At 37.6% G+C, this 24486-nt stretch overlaps 1 protein-coding gene across 1 annotated transcript in view; it reads left to right on the forward strand.

Moving 5' to 3' along the window:
* The window catches only part of PTPRD (protein tyrosine phosphatase receptor type D), a 406959-nt gene that overhangs the window by 28796 nt on the left and 353677 nt on the right, over nucleotides 1–24486 (forward strand). The window contains exon 4 of the mRNA XM_045562129.1: nucleotides 2278–2389. Coding sequence (XP_045418085.1) covers nucleotides 2278–2389 — 112 coding nt within the window. The remainder of the gene's footprint in view (nucleotides 1–2277; nucleotides 2390–24486) is intronic.

Here is a 24486-nt window from a genome sequence, read left to right on the forward strand (position 1 = left end):
AGAGGCTATCTGGTAGAATGGTAATTAGAATGGTTTCTCCCTTTCCTTTTAGTTTTATCTTTCCTTCGTTCAACTGCTCATGCATAGTAATGGAAAAGATAATATCTTTTTTAAAATTTTTGTTCTACACTGAAGCTCAGTTTCAGAAGAGACACATTAGAGTATCTGCATTACAATTCTTTTTAAAGTACAAGTTATTTTAGTGGATTAAGTTATTTCTAGATATCACTAGTATTTTCTATCAAGAATTTTGTATGCGTTTCAAATATTACAGTATAAAAAACCAAAGGTATGCGGTATCATTTTACAAATGAATTCTGATAGTCATTCTCAAGTTTTTCTTGCAATCATAGAGGAAGCAATAATATGTGATGTACTCTATTTTATCTTTATTAAGAGTCTACTCTCTGTAAGAGGCTGTGCTAGATTTATTGAAGGTTTTATTGGAACAGTTATTTATCGTCACCTGAAGGATCACACTTCAAATTATTGCTTGGAGCCAGCCAGTCATCACTTCCCCCCTTTCTGTTCCTACCAGGACCACCATACTCTTATGTCCTGTATTACTTCTTCCCTGAAACTCTTTGTATGGCCTAATAGCATTCCCTAAATCAGCAGTCCCCAACCTTTTTGGCAACAGGGACTGTTTTCATGGAAGACGATTTTTCCAAAACTGTGGGGTGGGGAGATGGGGGCTGGGTTTGGGATGATTCAAGCACATTATATTTATTGTGTACTTTATTTCTGTTATTATTACATTGTAATATATAATGGAATAACTATACAACTCATCATAGGTTAGGGACACCCCTGGTCTAAATCATTCCCGAGTCAGCTGTCAAATTAATCTTTCCAAAGCCTAGTTCCATGTTGTTCCTCTGTCCCAAAACATTAAATGGCTCTTCTTGTGGTTTGCTGAATAAAGGCTATTTGTCTTAGATTGCCATCCAAGACTCTCTGTGACCTATTTTTTTTTAAGCCTGAATCATTTTCTTTTGCCTAATCTTGTGGTTTCCTGATAGAGACATCACTCCAACCCAATGGCTCTCAAAATGTGGTCTCTGGAGGAGCAGCATGATCGTCACCCAAGAACTTGTTAGAAATGTAAATTCTTGGACCCCACCACAGACCTGCTGAACCATGAACTCTGAGGGTGGTGCCCAGCTCTCTGTTTTAACAAGTTCCAGGTGGTCTGATGCATGCTGACCTTTGGGAAGCCCTGCTACAACCAAACCAGGCAACTCACCTTCCACAAAGTTCCTTTCCTACTGCTCTGCCTTTGCACAGAATTCCTGGAATCCCTTTCCCTCATCTTGTTAAAATCCTGGGTATATTCCAAGGCCCAGTTTGAGAGACTGCTTTTTCCATGATGCCATTCTCGATCCTATCTTTTATGGCATTATTTGGTTTTTCTTCCTGGCACTAATCACTTATTAACTCATACTAGTTATCTGGTATACCTGTCTTATTTTTACTACTAATCTGGAAACTCTAAAAGAATACAATCTGACTCATCTTTGTACCTCGAGTCATCTTGCACTGTGTCATTCTTGATGTCTCACACACAGTAGGCTTTCTAAAAGTGATTTTTGGCTTCTTGATTTTATAGAGAAGATTGAGAAAATTAAGCCCTTGCCCAGGAGGCATTTAAAAATCCTGTTAAATCAAAGAGGCTCATGCTAACTATTGTTTTGACTTATTGAAGCCAAACTAGACTTGAGTGTTGATGTCACTTCAGGGAAGAAGCCAAATATGCTAGTGTAAAAAATTCTAACCTCTACTATTTAGCTGGAGAAGTTGAATTAGCCCTGTCATTTCACCTGATGCCAGGAAAGCAGCTTCCATTATTCTGTCAGTAATAGACTTTTATCCTGCATGGAGAAACTTCTCTTAAATCTTTCTTATAGCACTGGTGTGCTTTTTTCCACTGATGTATTCATGTAATGTTTCATAAGAAGTGACAGTTCCATCTCAGAGTGCTTTGCCCAAAAGGTGGCATAGCGGAAGAGTGAAATTCAAGGTGGCTGGCATTAGGATGGCCAGAACATGGGAATACTAGTGCTCTCACATTTTATAAACCAAGATATTCTAGGGCTCCTCCATCTTACAAACCAAGTTATTTCCTTCCTAATACAAAAGCATGACAGTTGCAATTTATTGTGTATTTACAATGGATTGTGTCTCTTGTGGTGGTGGTGATGGGATGGGGAAAAGAGTGACAGATCTAAGCGTCTTTGTGTTTTCTTCCTTTTCTTTTCTCTTCCTCTCCCTTTACAGGCTCTGAAAGTGTTCCAGTTGAGATTTCAGACCGGACAGACTCGCTGCAGCTCCAGAGGCAGTGATTCCAAGCTGCTCACACATGCTGCTGCCAAGCTACAGGATGGTGCACGTAGCCAGGCCGCTGCTGCTGCTCCTTGCTTTCTTCCTCTGCACGGATGCTGAGAGTAAGCCATTCTCCCCTGCTCTAGGGGGCTGTGACCGTAATGAGTGGTTTTGTTTGCAGTTGGCAGCAGGCTCAGGGCCTCTGAATACATTTCCTTTGGAAGTAAATCCTGAGACACTGTGGGATCCTCCTTGACTACCAGCCAGCCTTTGAAAGAGATTATTGACGTGACTTCCTTACCATTTCCTCTCCCTCTTAATGCCCCTTTTCTTGTGCATCTAACTGCCCCTACTGTTTATTTTTATTTTTATTTTTTTATACGTCTTACCAGCCTGGTGGCAAAGATATTATGAGACCAGTGATATAACTCAAAGTGAGGTTAACCGGTTGGTGGTGCCAAAAAGTAAACATTGTTTAGACCCATTAGAAATTTCTTTAGTTTTTGGATATTTCTGTGTTTAGAAAAATGCACAATGTCACATTGAGCCCAATTAAACTTCCAAGCCCCTTGTAGCTGTCATAGCAGCTGTTCTAATGTACTGTTTCCGACAGCTGTCGTCTAGTACAGTATTCAAACAAATCAAGCAGAACTGACAACTTTGTGGCTGGATGAAGGGTCTGGAAGTGTGAGAATTCTGTGGAGTACAGACACCAAAGTTTAGATTTTTGGACACAATTTATGAAACTGGGATTGTGGTCAATTAGCTTGCCAATTAATGAGAAGATCATATCTCCTTCGTAATTAGGAAATCATTAGGTCTACCTTTGTGTTTATTTTCCCATCTGTCTTGTGGCTTTTTGGAAGAGAGAGTGCCGGAAAAGGCGTGTCTCTGGCTTGTCCTCACTGAAGTGTCTGGTTCTTTGGTGGTGGTTTAGCTCACATGTGAGTTGGCCATTTTCTTTGGGACTCCCCAGGTACAATTAACATGTGTAACATATGCAGTCATTAACTTTTCCCTCCACTGGCTATTTCAGTGAAATTACATTTGATTCATGTTAAGGATGTTTGGAAGACAAGGATCCTGTGTCATCTTGGCCCTTTCCTATTAATTGCATTTTGACAAGAATTCCCTCATGAGCAGTCAATTGCTTCATTTAAATAGGGGCTCTATTTTCTAAAGAGATCTTTCGAGGAGTGAAAGGAATAATGTTAATAATACGATACATATGGAACATGCGTGTTTTAAGTACAACATTTTCTGGCTAATAACGTATACCATCTCCTAATTAGCACTTGGGAGTGTCAATTAAAGGTGAGGCCAAAGAATTTCTAGTATAATGCCAGCAAATAATTAACTGGGAAAATACCCAAATGTAAGATGTTCTTATTATTTTCAAGCCATTTATGTCAAAAACTTATTTTAAAGTAGAAATCTAAATTTAGTTTATTAAAGAGAAATTGAGCATATGGTTTTATTATTTTTGTTCTGGCTAGAATGCAAAAGTAAGTCATTTCACCATTGTTAATTTTTGGCGAAAGCATATTAAAACCCTGGGAACCCACTTTAATGTCAGATCGTAGCTAGAGATTTTCTTAAAGTTACTAGATATGGGGCGGGGGAGTGGGGTGCTAAGTTAACGTGGATATACAGTTAACATGGATATACAGTTATTGTGTATCCGTGAAGTTAACCTTCCAGATAAGTAAAAATGTTCTTCTACTGAGCAGATACACAGTTGCTTAATTCTCTGGTGGAGAGTGGCAGACAGATGTCAAGTGTTTAGAAATAAGGACCTTTAAAATTATATTGTAGAAAGCAATCTATGCTACAGATGATTGTCATCTACTTTTTCTGTTTCTCTTCTTTTTCCTTTTCCTCTCTTCTTCTTCTCACACTTCTTATGGTGTATAGTCTTACCAAAGAAATGACAAAGGCCCATGTTAACAATTTTTAGTTAAATTAAGCTACATACCATGCTACATATTTACTTGTTATCAGTTTTCAAACTCGAGATGCCACTTGAAAAAGAATCCTTTCCCTCTCACCCTTCCCATTGCAGCTAAAGAGGGAACAGGCTTCTCCTTTGCCAAATCAGTTTTGATTAGCTTTGTCCTTGTCTACTCAGCCTCGATGTGGTTTATTTTCCCTTTCACAGATTCATTTGGCACTGTTGAATAGCATATGTATCCTGAAAGTTCCTGACAAAAGAGAAAAATTTAGCCATAGTTTTAAAGGGCCATTTTAAAAGAAGAAGGGACATCCATTAGTAGTCTACCAGAGGGCATTTGTGGTTCATGAAAGCACATGCTAGGGTTGGCGATAAAAACTTAGTCATGAAAAATGTTTAAAGAACATAGGTAAAACAGGATCCAGATTATAACCCATTAAATTGTGTCATTACCTTTTCTTCAAACATTGGAAAATCAATAAAGATAGAAGTAGAACTCAAGAAAAGTCTGATTTCTTCACCATCATATAAAGATAATATTTTTCAGGCTTCTATTACTTGGGTCACTGGTTTCTTTCCCTGTGCCTCATTAGTGTATCCATCCTTAATTGTGTTTCTCTTCTACCTAATTGTGTTATAACTCATATTTCAAAATTAATAGTAGCCTATCAGAGCCATTTGAGAACTCTGAAATAATTTTTAAAAATTGTTTGGCCTCCTTTGAAAAAGTAGACTACATGGGGATGGGAAATGGAAAGAAGCTACTCTAGTTTACTGTATTTGTGTGTCCGTCTCTCTCTCTTTTGAAACAATTAGCTCCAAAGAACCTAGGAATCAATGTTATGATCTACTGTAGAACATCATAGCAAACTACTAGGTGTGACATTGCATTAAGTAGGGAGCTCTTATGAGCCTTGGTTCTAAACTATGCTGAAAAATTGTAATAATGTCTCTTTAGCAGAAAATTATAGTCTTTGCCAGTGCCAATTCACAATGTCTCGCCTATCCCCGCTATTATTTTGAAAGGCCAGTTGTGTGTTGTGGATCTTATTTCTTTTCATTCCTGTCTTAAATGCTCTAGATGAGTTTGCTTGTTGGTTCCTGAATGCACCTATGCACGACAGAGCTCATACGTGTGATCTCAGGGAAGAGGCAAGTGGGACTTTTGTTTGAGCACCATAAGTAGCTCTTCCTCATGCTGGGCCAACCAGCTTTCTTTTAGGCAGTATTATGACTGAGGTCAATTCTGGCTAGGCAGTAGTGTGACTGAGGTTAATTCTGGTTAGGTAGTAATCTGACTGAGGTCAGTTCCAGTTAGGTAGTAGTCTGAGGTGAATTCCAGTTAGGTGGCGGTCTGCCTGAGGTGAGTTCCGGTTAGGTGGCGGTCTGCCTGAGGTGAGTTCCGGTTAGGTGGCGGTCTGCCTGAGGTCAGTTCCGGTTAGGTGGCGGTCTGCCTGAGGTGAGTTCCGGTTAGGTGGCGGTCTGCCTGAGGTCAGTTCCGGTTAGGTGGCGGTCTGCCTGAGGTGAGTTCCGGTTAGGTGGCGGTCTGCCTGAGGTCAGTTCCGGTTAGGTGGCGGTCTGACTGAGGTCAGTTCCGGTTAGGTGGCGGTCTGCCTGAGGTGAGTTCCCGTTAGGTGGCGGTCTGCCTGAGGTGAGTTCCGGTTAGGTGGCGGTCTGCCTGAGGTGAGTTCCCGTTAGGTGGCGGTCTGCCTGAGGTGAGTTCCCGTTAGGTGGCGGTCTGACTGAGGTCAATTCAGCAATAGCATGCCTACAAATTAAAGATGAATTTAGATTATATTACTGTAATCATGGGGTGAGTGTTTTTCTTTTATTTGAGTTTTCATTATCGCTTCTGGTACTAATTGAATGTAAACGTACTAAATACCATTGAATTGTACACATTAAATAGGTGAGCAGTATGGTATGTGAGTAATGTTGCAATAAAATTGTTTTTTAAAAAAGTAAATTAGTGCTTTCCGCATTTCTTTGGTTAGAGTCCCTTTGGTATGTGCAACCTGAAAGTAACCTGTGTTGGTTTCTTCAGGTCAATTTGAATAAGATGTGCTCATTTAGAAGAGTAGGGAGAAAGCCTGTTCCTTCACCATGTTTATCAATGCCTTCTTTGTTTTCCTTTTCTCTGAATTGACAGAGGTGTGGCAAAGTAAAAACCTTGCTTTTTCCTCCTCCTTCCTCCCTTCACTTTAAAGTAGCTAAATTAGCAACACCCAGCTGTCTGCAGCAAGGAAAATATTCCAGTTATTTGCTGATCCTTTGGCCCCATTGTGGAGTTTCTGTGGCTCTCTGAATTAATTGCTCCCAGCAGAGCTATAGCTACCTAGTAAGGTTAAGAATATGTCACAAAATCAACACATGTGTATACTTCAAAGCATTTTATTGAGTATAGTAGGACTTCCTTTTGTTTTTAATTCCAAAGGATGACATATTTGTTATCTCTGATCTCTATTTGTAACGAGGCCCTAAGCTCGAAGGATGGGGCAATATCTAAAATGTTTGAGCTAGTTCTTATTATTTGTAATCGTCCGTGGTATTTGATTCTACTGTTCTATGATTTCCTGTATTAATTTTCTTCATTCAGCTACTATTTACTGGACTCATTTAAAATAACCTTGATTTGTTTGGGAGTTCCACCTCCTTCTGCCCATGTAGATTTGTTTTTGTTAATTCAGAAACTCCAAGTCAGCACCCATCTTGAAATGAAAAATCAAAGAAAAAAGTACTGGATGGCAAGCGACTTTAAAACCAATTCTCTGTCCTGTAATTTTGCATTTTCTTTTTTCCTTAGTTTGCTTTAGCTTCATATATTCCTTCACCAACCTGTTGGGTGTATGCATGTGCATGTGTGTGCCTATTATGTGAAAAGCTTGGTGTAAAGCGGTGAGAATACAAACATTTTCATAAAGCGTGATCCTATACCAGCTTATAATCTGCCTTCAGAAGTCATAGCTCATGTTTTAGGATGCTCTCAAGCAATCTTCTCAGACTTCATCTCCACACAGGAAGTAGTGCATAAGATACGACCTCAGGAGCAGAGCGCTTCTGTTCACATCCTGCCTTTGCTATATAGTTACTCTGACTGTGGGCAAGTGACAAATCTCTATGTGCCTCTCATCTGTAAACTAAAGATTAAAAATACCACACACTTGATATAGTTAATATAAGGATTAAGTAAAGAACTGCTTATAACGAGTTTTGAAAAATAGGATTAAATATTCACTAAATGTTAGTTATTACGCTTTTTTTCCTCATTAGCTTGCATCATTTCCAAATTAGAAGCATCTATGTTTAGATCTCTGTTGGCATGTATTATTCCATTAACTTCATAACTTGAGGAGAATCTTTAAAAAATATAAATATGTATCTTTATGTACATTTATTGTTCCAATTTCAAAGGACATGGATTAAAATACATTTTTTATGTATTTCATAGTCCCTTTAATAAATATTTATTGGCTACATTTCTTGTGCCAAGCATTAAGTTAACTACTAGAGATAAAGTGGTGAGAAAAAGAGATATAATCCCTGCCTCCAAAAAGCTTAAACTTTAGTGGGATGGACAGATATTTGACATTAATTTTAAAATTTTATATTTCCTACTGTGGAAAGTGTTATAAGGGAAAAAAATATGCCATTAAGTGCCTCATCTGTTCTGAAGAATAATAAAAAGCTTTCCTGAGGGAGTGGTTTTCCTTTTAATTTTGAAATAATTTTATACTTAAAAGAAAGTTACAGAAATTGTACAGGAATTTCCTATGTACCTTTCACCCAGTTTTCCCCAACAACAATATATTACATAATCAAAGTACATTATCAAAACCAGGAAGTCAATATTAGCACAATAATGTTAATAAACTGTAGATGTATGGATTTTACCAGTTTTTACATACACTCATTTTTAAGGTATATAGTTTATTAAATTTGATCACAGGCGTAGCTCTGAGGGAATGAATTTTGAGCAATCATCTCATGGAAGAATAGGAGTTAACTATACCTGACTGAGAAGAGCTCTTAGGGCTGAAGGAAGAGCATGCTCACATACCCTGAGACAGGGATAATCTAGTATATTCTGGGAACTGAACCAATAGATGTGGCTGGATCCTAAACAGTGAGAAGGAGAGAGGATTTGAATAAGGCTGAACAGGTAGGTGGAGACTAGCTAAGGCAAGAATTCATAGACCTTCTCAAGATCTTGGTTTTTATTCTATGAACTGCATAACTCATTATTTTGTTTTTAAGCTGTGATAAGAAGAGATTTACATTTTTAAAAATCAGTGAGGCTGCACAATGGAAAAATGAGTTGGAGGAGGCCAGCCAGAGTGGCCTTGAGTTCTGTTAAGAGCCGAGTTGGAAGTTATGTCAAGGGATCAGGGTGATGGAGGTTAAGAAGGTTGGGCTGTCTGACACGTTCACTTTTGTGAAGGTACATTCTCCTAAAACTTGAACTACCAACAGATTGTTATAATTTGGAGCAAAAGAGAAAACCAAGCTTCTTAAGAAGGGACCTAAAGGCATATTCAATACTTTATAAGTAATCTTTTGTTTTTAACATAGCATTATTTTTATTCCCCCAAAATATATCTCTACCCACTCTTATAATTCCACTTTTTGATTGTTAAGTTTGGGTGGTTTTATTTGAACTTATCTTTTTGTCAATATTTGTTAAAATTATAGAATCCAGAATCAGTTTAAAACTGTGAATGAAGTTCAATGCCTTACTACAAAAATTATTTCAATTTAGTTTTGTTCTGTGACAAAAGTTTTAAATTCATTCTATAATTTATAATGGGTTTTACAAAAATAACAACATAGTACTGTGGCAATCATTTACAATAACTACAGTTATTAAATCTGACTTTAAAATACACTAAGTACTTATATCTTCAGTTTAAAAATGTCACACAATACGTTACTTTTGAGCATAAAGTACACAAAGTATAACAAATCTATCAAACTAAATATGTTCTAGTAGTTTTTCTTTTCTTAGGGTTTTTTTTCTTTTGTTAAATAAATGTTTTTTTCCCTTGTGTGCTGGTTTTCAGAATCATTAAGTAGATGTTTAAGATGCATATAAGAAGAGAGAGAAAAATAAAAATGGTACTATTTATCACTAAAAAAGTCATTCAAATCTTTAAGCTACAGTGATTTCGGGTTGATACAAAGAAAATGCCTCTAATCTCTATATTTATCTTTTAAAGGCAAATTTAAATCACAATATTTAATTTAAAAGTAAAAACATTTCTTTCAGTAAATGCCTACTGTGTGCCCCAAACAAGCTAGATCCAGGTTCCTGTTATCACAGAATTCATATTCTAGTTGAGATGTGCTGGAGGTTTAGCAAGACATGGTTATGGGCAAAAAGTGAATGACTAATGTGACTTTGGAGAGTAATGAATGCTACAAAGATCATAGAACAGGGAAATGTGGTAGGAGAGTATGGGAGGGTGTTAGGAAAGGAGACAGGGCGGGCGCTCCATTATTTTGTGTCAAGGAAGGTATTGCTGAGTGTCGTACAACACTTGAGTTGAATGACGGGAAAGAGGCAGCCATGAACAAGTGGAGTCAGAGTACCCAGGCAGATGGGGCAGTGATCCCAAGGCAAGAATCACTTTGGAGCCCACTTTTTTTTTTTTTTTTTTTGAGGCAGAGTTTCACTCTGTCACCTGGTCTAGAGTGCTGCGGTATCAGCCTAGCTCACAGCAACCACAGACTCCTGGGCTCAAGTGATCCTCCTCCCTCAGACTCCCAAGTAGCTGGGACAACAGGCATGCGCCACCACTAAGTTTTTTGTTTTTAGTAGAGATGGGGTCTTGCTCTTGTTCTTGCTCTTGCTCAGGCTGGTTTCAAACTCCTGAGCTCAAGTGATTCTCCCACCTCGGCCTCTTAGAGTGCTAGGATTATAGGCGTGAGCCACCATGCATGGCCAGGCTCTGGAGGTCTTGTGAGGAGTTTGGATTGCTGGGCCGTGAATTAAGGCAAGCCTGTAGGGAAATAGATATATTCTTGGGGTATCTATTTGTGAAACTTGAGTTGGGTACTACTATCCATTACTAGAACAAAAGAAATACATTTTTTTTCACAAATAGTGCATTGAAAGTTTGGTACAACCTCCTGATCAAGTTATAAACTCATTTTCTAAACAACTTAACTGAAATTTCCTTGGTACCAGCCAATGTAGACTTTAGAACACTAATGCCTTTTGTTAACAAAAACACAAATGCCTGCTCTTAGCTCTTTATATCTGGCCAGTTTTGTTTTTCTTTTAAAGCTGATGACAGTTTTACATTGGAAACCTGTAATTAAGGCTACTCTTCCCTTCCTCAATATCGACAGTGGAGAGAACTAAGGAGGGTACCTTTGTAAAGCAAGGCTGTAATTGGAGGGTGATGGCCAACATAGAATTGTGGGGAAGAAAGGGACTTTAATAGATCTTTTCTCTATATGCTTCCATTTAGTCAAAATTATAGCAATAGGATTCCTAAGTGATTCCTAGGTTGTATTCTCTGTATAGATGAAAGCTTTTTAATAAAATCTTTCCTGGTAAACTTCTTCCATTTAAGGAAAAAAATCCTTTATTGTTTATGTGATTTAACATTTTTGGATTTAGTCTTAAGCCCAATGGGAATGTAAGATAATATGTAAAATGATTATTAAACCATAACTTAAATGTTTTCTCTAAAATAGTACATGACGTTAGCAACCAGAATTGGCTTAAATGCTGGCTGCTCTGCTTACCAGGAGCAATTTTCTCAATTCTTCTGACCCTTTGGGAACGCTCACAGCTGTCACAGTTTCCTGTGCGGTTTAAATGAGATCCTAATGTGAAGTCCTGTGAGATTCAGTTTTCATCCCACTATATATACACACATATATACATACACACACATATGTACATGGACTATCTATACACATATACACACACACACACATATGCACACACCCCTAATGTATGCAGAAATCAGCTACCTAGCAATTTCTCCTGTTGAGATGATTTTCAGATGCAGGAGTTAAGCAATATATATCTCAGAGCAGCAACAAACAAAATAAACCAAAAAATAAAAGCAACCATATCATAGATTTGGATTATAACTTACGCGCTGAACTCCTAGTGAAATCTCTCCGTGATATGTTTATGTCATCAGAGTAACCCGGGGTTTCTCAAGCTTGTCATTCTTGACATTTTGGGCTAGATAATTCTTTGTTGTGTGGGGCTGTTCTGAGTATTGTGATGTGTAGCGGCACCCCTAGCTTCTACCCCGTAGCACCCTACTTCCTAATTGTGAAAACTGAATTATTTCTAGACATTGCTAATTGTCTCCTGGGAGCAAAATCACCCCTGGTTGAGAACCATGGATGTTGCTTATTGAAAGCTTGGGAACATACTGTTGGGGCAAAGGTTGGGAGAGGTAGATACTGCCTTTCTTTCTAAGTTCTATGGGGTTTAGAAGGGAGAAATTTTAACAGAAGTATGATAGACCTTTCACAAGCTCTTAAAATCAGCTGTGCAAATTGGGAAAGATAAATCATTGTGCTGTTTAATATCTGTAAAACCAGAGACAGATTGCCTTATTTCTTCAAGTCTCAGTTTTATTGTTTGGAGTATTGGATGATAATAGAGTTGCTGTGAAGATTAAAATCAGTTAACCAATGTAAGGTGCTTAGGACTATGCCTTGCACATAGTGAGCACTAAATAAATGTTAGCCATTATTATAATCATATTTTATAGTATATTAATTTAATTTGTTAATGTATTATTTTAGCAATAAAATCAATTTCATCTTATAGCAGTGTTTGTGATACCATCCCCTTGAATAATTATTTAAACGCTATATCTCCTTAATCTCATTTGTTCCTTAATACTCTCAGTATGCAACATAGCTTTCATCATATCTACTTCTCAGATAAAAGAAACCAAGGGTGTAAGAGCAGATGACCTGCCTAGAACAAAAAGGTGAATAGGTGATTGGGAAGGACCTAGAACTCCAGCTCTCTTGATTTCTTGTCCAGGGAAGAGGCAGGATAGCTAAAAAGAGTGGGAACAAGAGTTCAAAATGCGTAGCAGCCAGACTCATTTACAGAGGGCCCAAGTGGTGTCCGTGTCATCGGGCCCCAGAGTCATCCAGGACCCTCACTGACAGTCGTAATGAGGACTTGGGGTCATGGAGGAAAAGTTACATCACAGTCACAACTTATACACTGTGTTAAGAATTGAGAATGACTTTTAGAATGGTTTCTAATTTCAATTTTTTTAAAAAAACTATCAATTCAGAAAATTTTAAGTTCTGCGCAACTGGTTTTATTATAAAATGGTATTTATTTTTTATTAGGTTTTCTTGTTGCTTTTGTCTGTCAATTGAATTCTCAATTGTGAGCAGTAAGGTCTACTTTCAAGATTTTATCATTGTAATCATGATGTCATCGTTCTTATCATCATGATGTGGTAGATTGGGAGTCGTGGGCGAAACATTTTGCAGTTCCTCTCATCAAGGTGCAGTCAGTTTCCCCTCCGCTTGAATGTGAGTTGGTCCCTTGACTTGCTTCGACCAATGATAGAATGGTGCGATGCTACGGTGGTTCTGGGCCTAGCACTTTAGAAGTCTGGAAGCCTCCACTTTAGCTCTCTGGCATCTTGAGTCATTATAGCAAGATGCCTAGCTACTGTATTGAAACAACCCCATGGAGAGAGAGAAATGCCCAGCCAGCCCACACCTATTTGCAGCCATCCCAGGTGATGAGCCAGGTATGGGCACAAAGCCATCTTGGCATTCCACCCAGAGTCCAGCCTCCTTCTGATAACTGTAAGCCCCATGTTTAAGCTCAGGTGAGATGAAGATTAGAACCTTCTAGTTGAAGCCTGGGTGGCAGAATCATGTACAAAGACATCTTTGCGTTAACCACCTTTTTGGGGGGTTTGTAACACAGCAATAAATAAGTGAAACACATGGTGATTACTATCATCAAAATGAAGCACCTGTCAGCTTGAGGAGCAGTGTTAGACCCTACAATTGTTTTAACCTTCCTTCTCCTCTGGAACTGTAGGACAGATGATGTTCTGGATGGCCTGCATTTCAGTGCAGTCCTTTTTAGAGTAAATGAGCACACTGATGTACTTGAGTTGGAGCCCTACTTAGGGCCAACATTCTGAAAACTCTACACATTTTGCATTCCTTATGAACAGAGGTCAGCAAATGTTTTCTGAAAAGGGATATATGATAAATATTTTTGGCTTTATGGGTCATGAGGTCTCTGTCACAACTATTCAACTCTGCCACTGTAGCAAGAAAGCATCCACAGACAATACGTAAATAAGTGGATATGACTGTGTTCTAAAAGAACTTTATTTAAAAACATGTGCAGGGGGCCAGATTGTTTGAGAGTCATAGTTTGACTACCCCTGCTTTTGATTTTACTCACCTGTAACTTCTGCTCAGACAGGGAGAACTGGAGACTTTCAGTGGAGGATCTTGTTTTAACCTGGTGAGCTTAGTTAAAGAGATGAGTTTGACTACCCTCTTTTATCACTTTGCTTTGTTAGTAATATTTATTGGGAGCAGATTAATTAGAAGAAATAGGTTCAAGGAGCACATCTCTTGACAAACAAAGATGTTTAATAGTGCTTAACCTTTAAAATTTATTCAGAAAAAGCTTTGCATGTTATTGCTCTTTATGTCTTTTGGGGGTGCTTCAGGTATTCAGTTGTTAGTGCCACTTCAGATTGCAAACTCCTGAAAAATGAATAATTTATCAGCTGTGGGATAGTTTTTGTTGCACTGTGTGCCTGACATTTGGAGCTATGAACATTTTAAATATAGAGGGGGAAAAAGTACTGGAAAGTGTTACACTTGGAGGGAATGTTATAAGGGATCTGTACAGAAACAGTTTGTAATCATGGGTATCGAAGCCTGATATTGGTTTCATTAAAGCAAGTAAAAGCACAAACGTCATGGTGAATTTGATCACATCATAGGTACTTCTGGTGTAGATGTACTCTGTCCCATTTCAGTGCTTGTAAATCAAAAGCAAAATAAAACTCTAACGAGAAGGCACCATTGATCCCACAGCAAATGCTCAGAAATAACACTTCTGTTCCATCATGTCAGCAAATTGAAAAGCTGTTGTGGAAGGTGGGAAGGAGGAGGTTTGCAATTGGAATTGGAATCTCTGACTCACTTGGGAAAATGTAAAGAACCGTCTATTGTCAGTTTGTCCTGGCAGCTAGCAGAAGGCGCATGTTTCTGCAAATATATGAAGGGCATAACTTAACTATATTCTCGTAAGGACTGAGGTTGTTTAGAATTGTGTGAAGAAGGAAGACTAATTAGATGAAACAAAAATCTTGGCTTAATATGAAGGAAAATGACTAATGGTTAAGTATATTCAACTAGTGAGGAAAATCTCAAGGGAAAGAGTGAGATTCCCACAGTGTGAATCATTTAAAATAAGCAGCTGAAACCACTGTGGAGAACTACTGTTTCTGAAATAATCAAAACTACATCAGCAAAGGGATATAAAAAGATTATTTAGCAACTGAACAACACATAATTCTTTTTCCATTTTAATTGTTCTGAATGGGAGTGAGAGATGGAAACAGGATGGATATTATAATTATAATAAAACAATTACTTGTATTTCGGGATCTATTTTCTTTAGAGAGTTTGCAGCTTAACAAATGAATCTGACACCACGGTTGGGCAGGGAATACATTGGCTCACTTCCTTTGGCGTATTTACTCAGGCCACTAGATTCCTCTTTGTAGCCTTAATAAAGGAAGCTTTCACAAATTATGATCACCAACATGTTTTTAGCTCAAAAGTGCTTTCTGGTTTTCCAGTTTTGCAAGTATTCTCCTCCCCCCTCTTTCTCATTTCACAGGTTTGCCTTTCTGGATCCCACCTCCTCTTCCAGGTCCATCTTTTTCTGCTGTCTGATTTAGTGCCTACTATGTCCCAGGCATTTGAAGGAAGGAAGATGGAGCTAAGTCATTGCTCTCAGACTAGTAATGGAGGCAATAAAAAGATAATTACAATACGGGGAATTAAGTGAAACAGTATACATACACACAGGATAGGTGTGGTAGAGACAGAGCATTTGTGGAGGGCATTAAGAAAAAGCTAAGGAACTTGGAACTTTCTGGGTAAATCCATGATTGTCAACCTGATAATACATTGGAATCACTGGGGATAAAATATAGACATCTAGGCCCCACACTGACCAATTAAATATAAATATGTGAAGCTAAGGACAAGCACATGTAATTTTTAAGTAGCCCCTCAGTTTATGCTCAAATGCAGCACAGCATTATGAACTAGTAGGGGGAGCCCACAAAAACTTTTAAACTAGGAAGTGATGTGGGCCGACTTGTATTTTCAATAGGTCACTGACAGTTGTGTGGATGGTGGAAGACCAGTTAGGAGACTGCTGTGGGACCAAACAGAATAAAGATCCTGAGAGTCTAAACTGTGATTGTGGTTATAGGATAAAGAAGGGCCTTACACAAAACTTATTCAGGAGACAGAACCTGCAGGATTTTTATTTAATATGATGGGTTGAACTTGGTAAGTAATGGATGAGTCATAGAAGGGACAGCCAGAGAGGATGAGAAGTAGCTTGAAGAGTGTACACTTCTTTGTGTATTTCTCTTTCACCCCACTGTCCCCCAACACAGCTAATGCACATTAATATGGTTTTTGTGTCTCTCCTAAGAGTTATCATAGTTGTCATAGGTTTCTTTTAGATGTATTTGACTAAATTTTTCATTTCTCGTTACTCTGGGCGAGTGTATTTACTCATCTCAGATTCTGCTTCCTTCCCCTGCCATGTCCCAATACTGGGCCAGGAGTACAGCCAGGGGTAGCAAATCCAGATGCCTGCAGTGACCAGGTGAGTAAAATGCATTATTGAAGCAGGCCAGTTCAACTCTTTGGAAAGTTTGTGCTGGATCTCACGAGGGAAGCAAACACTCAGCCTGTTCTTGCCATTTGGTAATGCATGCTCAGAATCTTCCGATTGTCCTAGAGAAGCTTAACATCCAGATTTATATGTGAACCATCCCTAATTTTGACATATTGGCTTGAATTAAAAATCATTAAGTAACAATAATACTGAGGCCAAAGGAAGTACATTTTGGGGATGGATCTCATCTTGGACTACAAGTTTTCAATCTCTGTGTAGGGCCTCTAGAAATTTGTAGAATTGAAATGAGTAAAATTCCCCAATACCAGCAGTTTCCAGCCCTTTCTGTGGTTCACAATAGAAGGAAATATAAAAAAGCACCAGCGGCAAACATGTGGGCTGATTCTGTTTGTGGAAAGTGAATTAGAGAATGGATTCCGTTACCTGGTATCTCACATTAAATATAAAGCAGAAGGACAAATTTGAAGTACTTGAACCATAATTCTTACATAGATACTTCTAGTGAATGTGAATTTGGGATACTGAATTATTAATATTCGTTTAAATCTTTTAGTGCCCCTTGTAGGTTCTAACAATGCCAGGTTTATAGACTTTAGGTGGCCCCTCATACTGCAAGGCTGAGGAGAGAGGCTCCCTCTCTCTCCTCCTGGTTTCATTCATTCCCCTGGAGTCAGGTCAGCTTGGTGGCTTCAGCTCCTTTTTCTCTCAGGGACTGCTCTGACTGCCCAATGTGAAGCCACAGAAGGGTTAAGGCTCAAAAGCAGTTGGACTGTTGTGCAGCCAGTAGATTAGCATTTCAAAGGCCAGTGCTCAGAAGGGCACTGCCCAAGCCAGCAGCTGAGGGAAAACAGGAATTTACTCACACAGTAGTACTGTCTGGGTAATATCTCTATGAGAATGACTTTTGAATTGTCTGAAGACTAAAGATTTGGAGGTAAAACTTTTAACTTTATCCATTTAGAGGTAATTCTCTCTAGAATATACCTTGCACTACTCATATCAAACAGATCAAATGAAACATGATTGTGGCTTGATCATTGGAGTGACACCAAGTGGGAATATCAATTTATTCCTAATTTTTCCCTCTGTTATTTTGAGATGCCCAGAAGAATTACTGGGGTAGATAGTTGGCCAAATTGTTGCATTTTTTAAGGTCCGTATATGTTTTATAATTTTAGTTAGAAGAACTATGGTGTGGTAGAAAAGCATTGGTTTTTTTTCGTTTGTTTTTGTTTTTGTGCTGGGGATATGATAGTGAACAAGATGAGACAGGTAGGGTATGTGCACTCCTGTAGCTTTCAGCCTAACTTTAGATTGCTCATCTGTGAAATGGGTGTAAGAACCTCATCCTATAGTTATTTTGGGAGAATTAACTGTGAGCATGTGTGGAAGGTCCTGGCAATGATCAATGGCTCATAATTGGTAGATGTAGCTGAAGGATTTGCTTAATTCCCCTGTGCTTAGTTGGCAACACCCTCTAATTTGTTACCATAAGTTTACACAAGCTATTTTCTTCCAGAGATCTTTTTTGTATTCACATTCGAATTCACAGATATTGTCAGGTTCTAGAAGTCTGAGCTCCCTCTCTTTCATCTTTGCAAATGTTTTGCCTACATGGTCCTTAAGCAATTCATTCATTTCAGAGATATTCATTTTATTATAGATTTTTAAGATATAGCAGTGACCAAGACAGACCAAAAAAACAAACAAAAAAACACCTTGCACCATGAAGGTCACATTTTAAGGGACTCTAAATTATGGAATAAAACAACAAACATGATAAATAATGCAAATTATAAATAGGAAAGCATATTATTAATATGCGTTCAAAGGTGATAAGTATTATAGTGGGGGAAAGACCAGACCAGAGTAGGGGAAATTAGGAAGGAGAGTGTGTGGCGGGGGCAGGGAGGGGATTCAAATGTGCTTTGAAATTGGGTAGTCAGATCAGGGTAGGCTTCATGAAAAAGGTGACATTTAAGCGAAGATATGAAAGAAGTGGAGAAGGTAGCCACTGGAGAGGAGTATTACAGTCAGGGAGAACAGCCAATTGAAAGACCCTAGGGCAGAAACTTGCCTGGCAAGTTCTAGAAATAGCAAGGGGAATGAATGGAACAAATGTCAAGGGTTAGGAGAAGAACCTTGTACAGAGAACCTATGATGGGGAGAACCAACCTAGTCTGGAGATCAGGCTTCCTGTGAGCAACAGGAATATTTAGGACTTTACTAGTGATGGTGTTTAAGAGCCTACAGACAGAAGAAACATCTGCCAATGCTCTGCTTTTCAAGGGAGCATGATTAGTGTCTCTAAAGGACAGAAAAAAGGGGGCTGTGACAGAAGAAAATGGTGAGCTATTAAAGGAGGAAGGTGAGGATGATTATGTTTTGTGTTTTGTCAGAATTACTCTGGTTACAGTGTGGAAAATAGTCATGGCTTTTGATGCTAGTGGTAATTCAGACATAAAAATCTTCTCTGAGAGTGATGGATGTCCATGTGTGCAAAGCAAAATGAATGAGAAAGAACAAGTAGCTTATGTAGATCATCTCTCTTTAGGTTTGTGACCCAGGTCCTATCTGATCCACTCATATTGGCTTAGGCTGTAAATGTAGAGCTGAGCATTCTTTTTTTTTTTTTTTTTCATTTCAGGATATGATGGGGGTACAAACATTTTGGTTACATGTAATGCATTTGCCTCGCCCAAGTCAGGGCTACAAGCATGCTGAGCATTCTTTATAATGGCCAATAGCAAATTTTCTACCAGGATGCTCTGGGTTCTAGCATTCTGATAGGATTAACTTATACAAAGCCGGAAATTGAGTCACTGTGTACCAGACAGGTCAGGCCTCACTACTTCTCACCATAAGCCCCCAAGTTATGTGGCAGTGGATAAATATTTTAGGGGGACAAGATGGGGACTCAGTTCAGGAACAAATCAGATACCGAAGTTCAGATCAAACATTTGTTTGAATCTGGAATTCTGGTACTGACAATTAATTATGCAGGAGAAGTTGTGTTTTTTTGTTTTGTTTTGCTCAGATTTTGTTTTAGAAATAAATAAAAGGCAAAAAAAAAAAAAAAAGAAAAAGAAAAAAACACGTGCCTAGGTTTCTTCTAAGAAAACATTTATTTGGAGATTTTTGAAATATTAAAGAATCAATATAGTCTTTGTATATTCACATTCTATTAACATGAAAAGAAAAGATGTAATACAGTAGTATATCTAGAAGATCAGCTATTTGGTTAAATAAGTTGATTATTCCCTGCTGCATTTTCAGTGCACTTTGTCCTTAGCTTTGTAAGTGACAATTGTTCTGGATCCATGAAGCAATTCCTGTCCACTTTCACACTTTAAAGAAGCTTTTACATTCCTATACAGCCCGGCTTCTCTCTAAAAACCCAACAAAAAAGGCAAATAGTATCTAAAATAACAACAGTTTTTACAAAACCTTTCAGACTTTAAGATTATCTCATGTTGTTCATTATTAAATACAGTCACCCAATTGATAAAGAGGAAAATAAAACATTTGTTATAGATAATGACTTTTTTTTAATTCAGAACAAGAAAATACTGTTACAATAGGCTATCTTTAGCCTTATGGTATCCAGCCAACACTGTTTACCAAAATTACTTAGGACAGCTTCCTTCCATATCTCCTTCTGGATAGATATGTGATACATTTGTAGGGCAGTTAAATTCATTTGTCACAGTCTGCATTCCATTGCCCTTCCTCCCCCACTTCTTGGTTGATTTTTAAAAATCTATATAGTAAAATCCATTCTTTGTGGTGTACATTTCTATGTGTTTTGACAGATGCAGAGCATATATCCATTACCTCAATTGCATATCGCAGTTCCTTCACTCCAAAAATTACCTGATGTTGTCCCAACACTGTAGCCTTTTGGGTCTGGCTTTTTTCACTTACCAAAATGCATTTAAGATTCATCCATGTGTTGCATGAATCAATAGATGGTTGCTTGAGTAGTATTGTATTGTATATAATTATCACAGTTTACTTATTCATTTGGGTTGTTTCAAATATTTGGTGATTATGAATAAAGCTGCTATGAACATTTATGGACTGGGAAAAGTATATTTTATCAGTCTCTGGTGCCGCAAGTCCGGGGACTTTCAAAAAAACAAAAAACACAGTTACCTGAGCTCTACTCCCAACCGACTGAATCAGAATTTCTGTAGATGAGGTCTGGGCTAATGGTTTTTTAAAAATCTCCCCATGTAGTCCTGTTGGGCAATCAGGTTGAGAATTATTTTGCTGGGAGACATGTGATCTTTATGTTTTTGGTAAATCAGCTCTCTAGGGTTTTTTTTTTATTATTTTTACTTGGCATCATTTACTAATTGTATTTGGGTAATATAAGATTGTGCTTCAAATTAGTTGTTTCTCTTAAGGATTTAATTTCATTCAAGGAGAGAGTTACTGTATGCTAGTTAAACCAAGGCCTTTTTAGAAGTGCATTTATTGAGGTTTAAGTAGTCATGATAGAACTATATTTATAATATGTCAATTATATCCCTCAAGTATATTTTAGTAATTATATATTTAATTAAAAGGAGTACTTATTAGTTATATAGTGTAATTATAAGTTGGAATGAAGGATCGCTAGAACCAAATGAGCTTCCTTAATTACTAAGACAATTATTTTATATTGCTGATAAAATATATTCTTATATATATTGGTAGTGAGTTCTTACAATGTTTCATAATATTTAACAACTATTCAATCAATTATGTTGAGTTAAGGAGTGAAATGACATTAATGTCATTATAAATTAGATATTTTACATATTTCACATTCAAATAAAATAAGATATTTTCACATCAAACATTAGTTACATAAGAACACATGGAGTTTTAAAAATTTCTCTCAACCTATTAGAAGTGTTATTTGAAAGCTGGGTGCTTTGATGATCAAAGTGCTTACCAAGATGAATTGCCTAAACCCTATCCAATTTTTATTTAGTTGATGGAGATCCTGAGAAGAATTCTGTGAACATCAAGTGTTTGAAGGTTCTTCACAAGTAAAGTTCCAAGAAATAAACACTTGTCCAAAATATTCAGTAGATGATATTTACATAAATAATTGCTTACCCTGATTTTAAAACACATTCATAATTACAAGGAACATATTGTTGATATCCTCTTGATTTACCTCTTATATGTTAATTGCTAATAAACATGAGCTATTTATTAATACATATTTGCCTGCAGGACTTTTGGGAGAGCTAAGTCTTTCAGAGATTTACTTTCCTGCAGAAGGCTGTAACTCATTTCTAGGGGCACATATTGTCCACTAGTGTCAGGAAAAAGCCTTTCTAGTATTAGTAACATTTATTAGGCACTTAGAATGTGCATGCACTGTGCTTCATGCTGATTAGCACCTTTAATCAAGAATAATCTTGTGTTTTAGAAACGCTTATTATCCTAGACTTTAATATAGGGTAAACTGTAGTTTAGAGGGGTTAAGTAACTTGTCCTTAGTTATTTGCTGTTTGTTCATAATAAGTGATGAAGTTGTGATTCATACCCAGGTATTCTGACTTCAGAGACCACATGCTAAATTCCTGTGCCACATTCTATTAGCATCATTTGCCTTTCTCTTTATTGAATTTAAAGGTACCCTATCCTGTGCTCCATTAGCACATTGAACTTATAACTCATGTAAGTTTTTTTTATTTTTTGATTCATGTATATGGTTATGTAGACATACGTTTCCATTAGGTCCTATTTTGTGACTTTGTTTTTTTAAGTTTTATTTTTTACATTGACAGATAAAATTGTATGCATTTACTGTGTACCACATGAAATTCTGAAGTATGTATTTATTGTTGAATAACTAAATTTGGCTAATTAACATATACATTCCCTTACAAAATTATCATTTTTGTAGTGAGAACACTATATCCACTCTCCTAGCATTTTTCAGGAATATAATATATTAACTATAGTTACCATGTTGCACAATAGTTCTCTTGAACTTATTCCTCATAAATGAGATTTTGTGTCCTTTTACCAACATCTCCCCAACCACCGCAACCCCTCAACCCCTGGTAGCCACCATTCTACTCACTAATTCTATGAGATCAACAGTTTCAAATTCCACATATGCGTGAGATCAAACAGTATGCGTCTTTCTGTGCCTCGGTTATTTCAGTTAACATAATGTTCTCCAGGCTCATCCATGTTGAAAATGATAGGATTTCTCTCTTTTTTTTTTAAGGCTGAATAGTATTCTATTGTGTGTATGTACGTTTGCTTTATCCATTCATCCATTGATGGAAACTTAGGGTGTTTCCATATGTTGGCTATTGTGAATAATGCTGCAATAAACATAGGAATATAGCTATCTCTTTGACATGCTGATTTCATTTCCTTTGGATATATACTCAGTGGTGGGATTGCTGGATTATATAGTAGTTCTATTTTTAATTTTTTAGGAACATGCATACAGTTTTCCATAATGGCTCTGCTAATTTACATTCTCATCAACAGTGTGTAGGGTTTCCTTGCCAGCACTTATCTTTTGTCATTTTGATAATAGCCATTCTTACAGGTTTGAGGTAGTACTAGATGACTTATTCTATGTTCCAGGAGCATTTGCACATGGCCTGACACGTGGTAGGCTCTCAGTAACTAATTGGTTAAAGAACAGGTGTAAATTTCATACAAGTCATCCATTTTGTTGGAGTGAGATCTTTTTATTTCAGAGGTGCCTCGGAAAGCTTTTGGAAACTGAATCAGTTCTCTTGCCTAATGCAGAGCTGGCTTAGTCTGTATCTATGGGTAAGGCTGAACTTCCCCTGTAAGCATAATGCTGGCACAGTATGAGGAAACCTGCACTGTGATCAATTTTATTCTGAGAGAGAAAACACATAGCTAGTGTAGATAAATTGAAAGATGTGGTAGGTGGGAGATGACAGATTTCAATGCTGTGGTATGGGTTACATGATTTTTGCTTGGGAGAAAATTTATTGAAAATTATTTATTGTAGATAAAAATAGATTATGCTTAATAGGGCCATGATTAAACACGGCAGTATGAGGGCTTTTTTCTCTGTGAGGAACACCAGAGATACCCAATGTAATTAGGGGAATCAGAACATAAAATCTTAAATTTCAAAGTAGATGTAAAAGGTAGGGAGGAAGAATCTCAAGAACTTAGACTACTCTCCTCTTCAGGGTTGTGCACATCCTCCTCTCTTATTGCTTGCTTCTTATCTGTATGAAACCTATGAATTTTTTAGCCTGTGCTAAGTAATTTAGGAAGCACTTTGCCCCAAAATGTTATGAAGAAACACTGCTACTTTCTGATGGATTTTGAAAGAGGCTTTATATTCTTCCATGCTTACTTTGAAATAACTCAAAGCATAGAGGCTGGGTGACCACAGGGGCATATTCCTGTCGTTGGTCCATTGCTTGCTTTAGAGAGACATCATTCAGTTTAAAATCTGCAATTCTGATGGAATGTTAAATTTCCACTGCCTATCCAGGTAACACCTTTTCACAATCCTCTGTTGCCAAAGAATCATTCAAGTGACCTTGTATGTTTTCGTCAGGTAGAATAGGATCATATCCCCTGTAGTTGGTTTTGGAATATGCCCACATATTTTATTGTAGCAACTAAGAAAAAGAGTACAGTCCTTAAGGCCCTATCCTCCACATAGAAAGTTTAGATAAAGCTAATTGATTGTAGGCTTGCTGTTGTTCATTATCTTAATTAGTCTAGGTAATTAAATCATTAATTGATTGGAGCTGATCCCTTGCTAACAAATAGTAAAACTTAGTGCTTTTCTGCTTGATCCCATAAGAACTGCCATTTCAGTGCTTCATGAACCTCTTCATTTGTGGTGTTTTATGTTGTTGACAGGCCCGGGCTTTACTCTGCCCTTCCAGTGGGGACAGTGGCATAGAAGGATAAAGCTAACTTGTGGACATAGCTGTTGCTTCTGAAGTGCACTTCAGTGAAATCAGGAAGCATTCCCAACCTGGCTGTGGTTAATTAGCACTGGACGCTAAGCCGTGCAGATGCAATCCATTATGAAGACAATCCTGACTCTGGCAATTAGCTTTCATTGTTTGTTGTGCTTTGCTTGGGTACGTTTCTGAGACTGTGGATTTCCATCAAAGGACTCTGACACCCATTCCTGCCTGGCATATGCCCGCACAGCTTTACTCCTGAGGCGAGTACTTTTTCTTCTTGCTCAAGTTCAGAGCCTTGGGATAATCCACTCTGTTTCCTAAATATATGAAGTTCTTTTAAAACTTTA

Source organism: Lemur catta, chromosome 10 (genome assembly GCF_020740605.2).
Source record: "Lemur catta isolate mLemCat1 chromosome 10, mLemCat1.pri, whole genome shotgun sequence".
Taxonomy (NCBI): Eukaryota; Metazoa; Chordata; class Mammalia; order Primates; family Lemuridae; genus Lemur; species Lemur catta.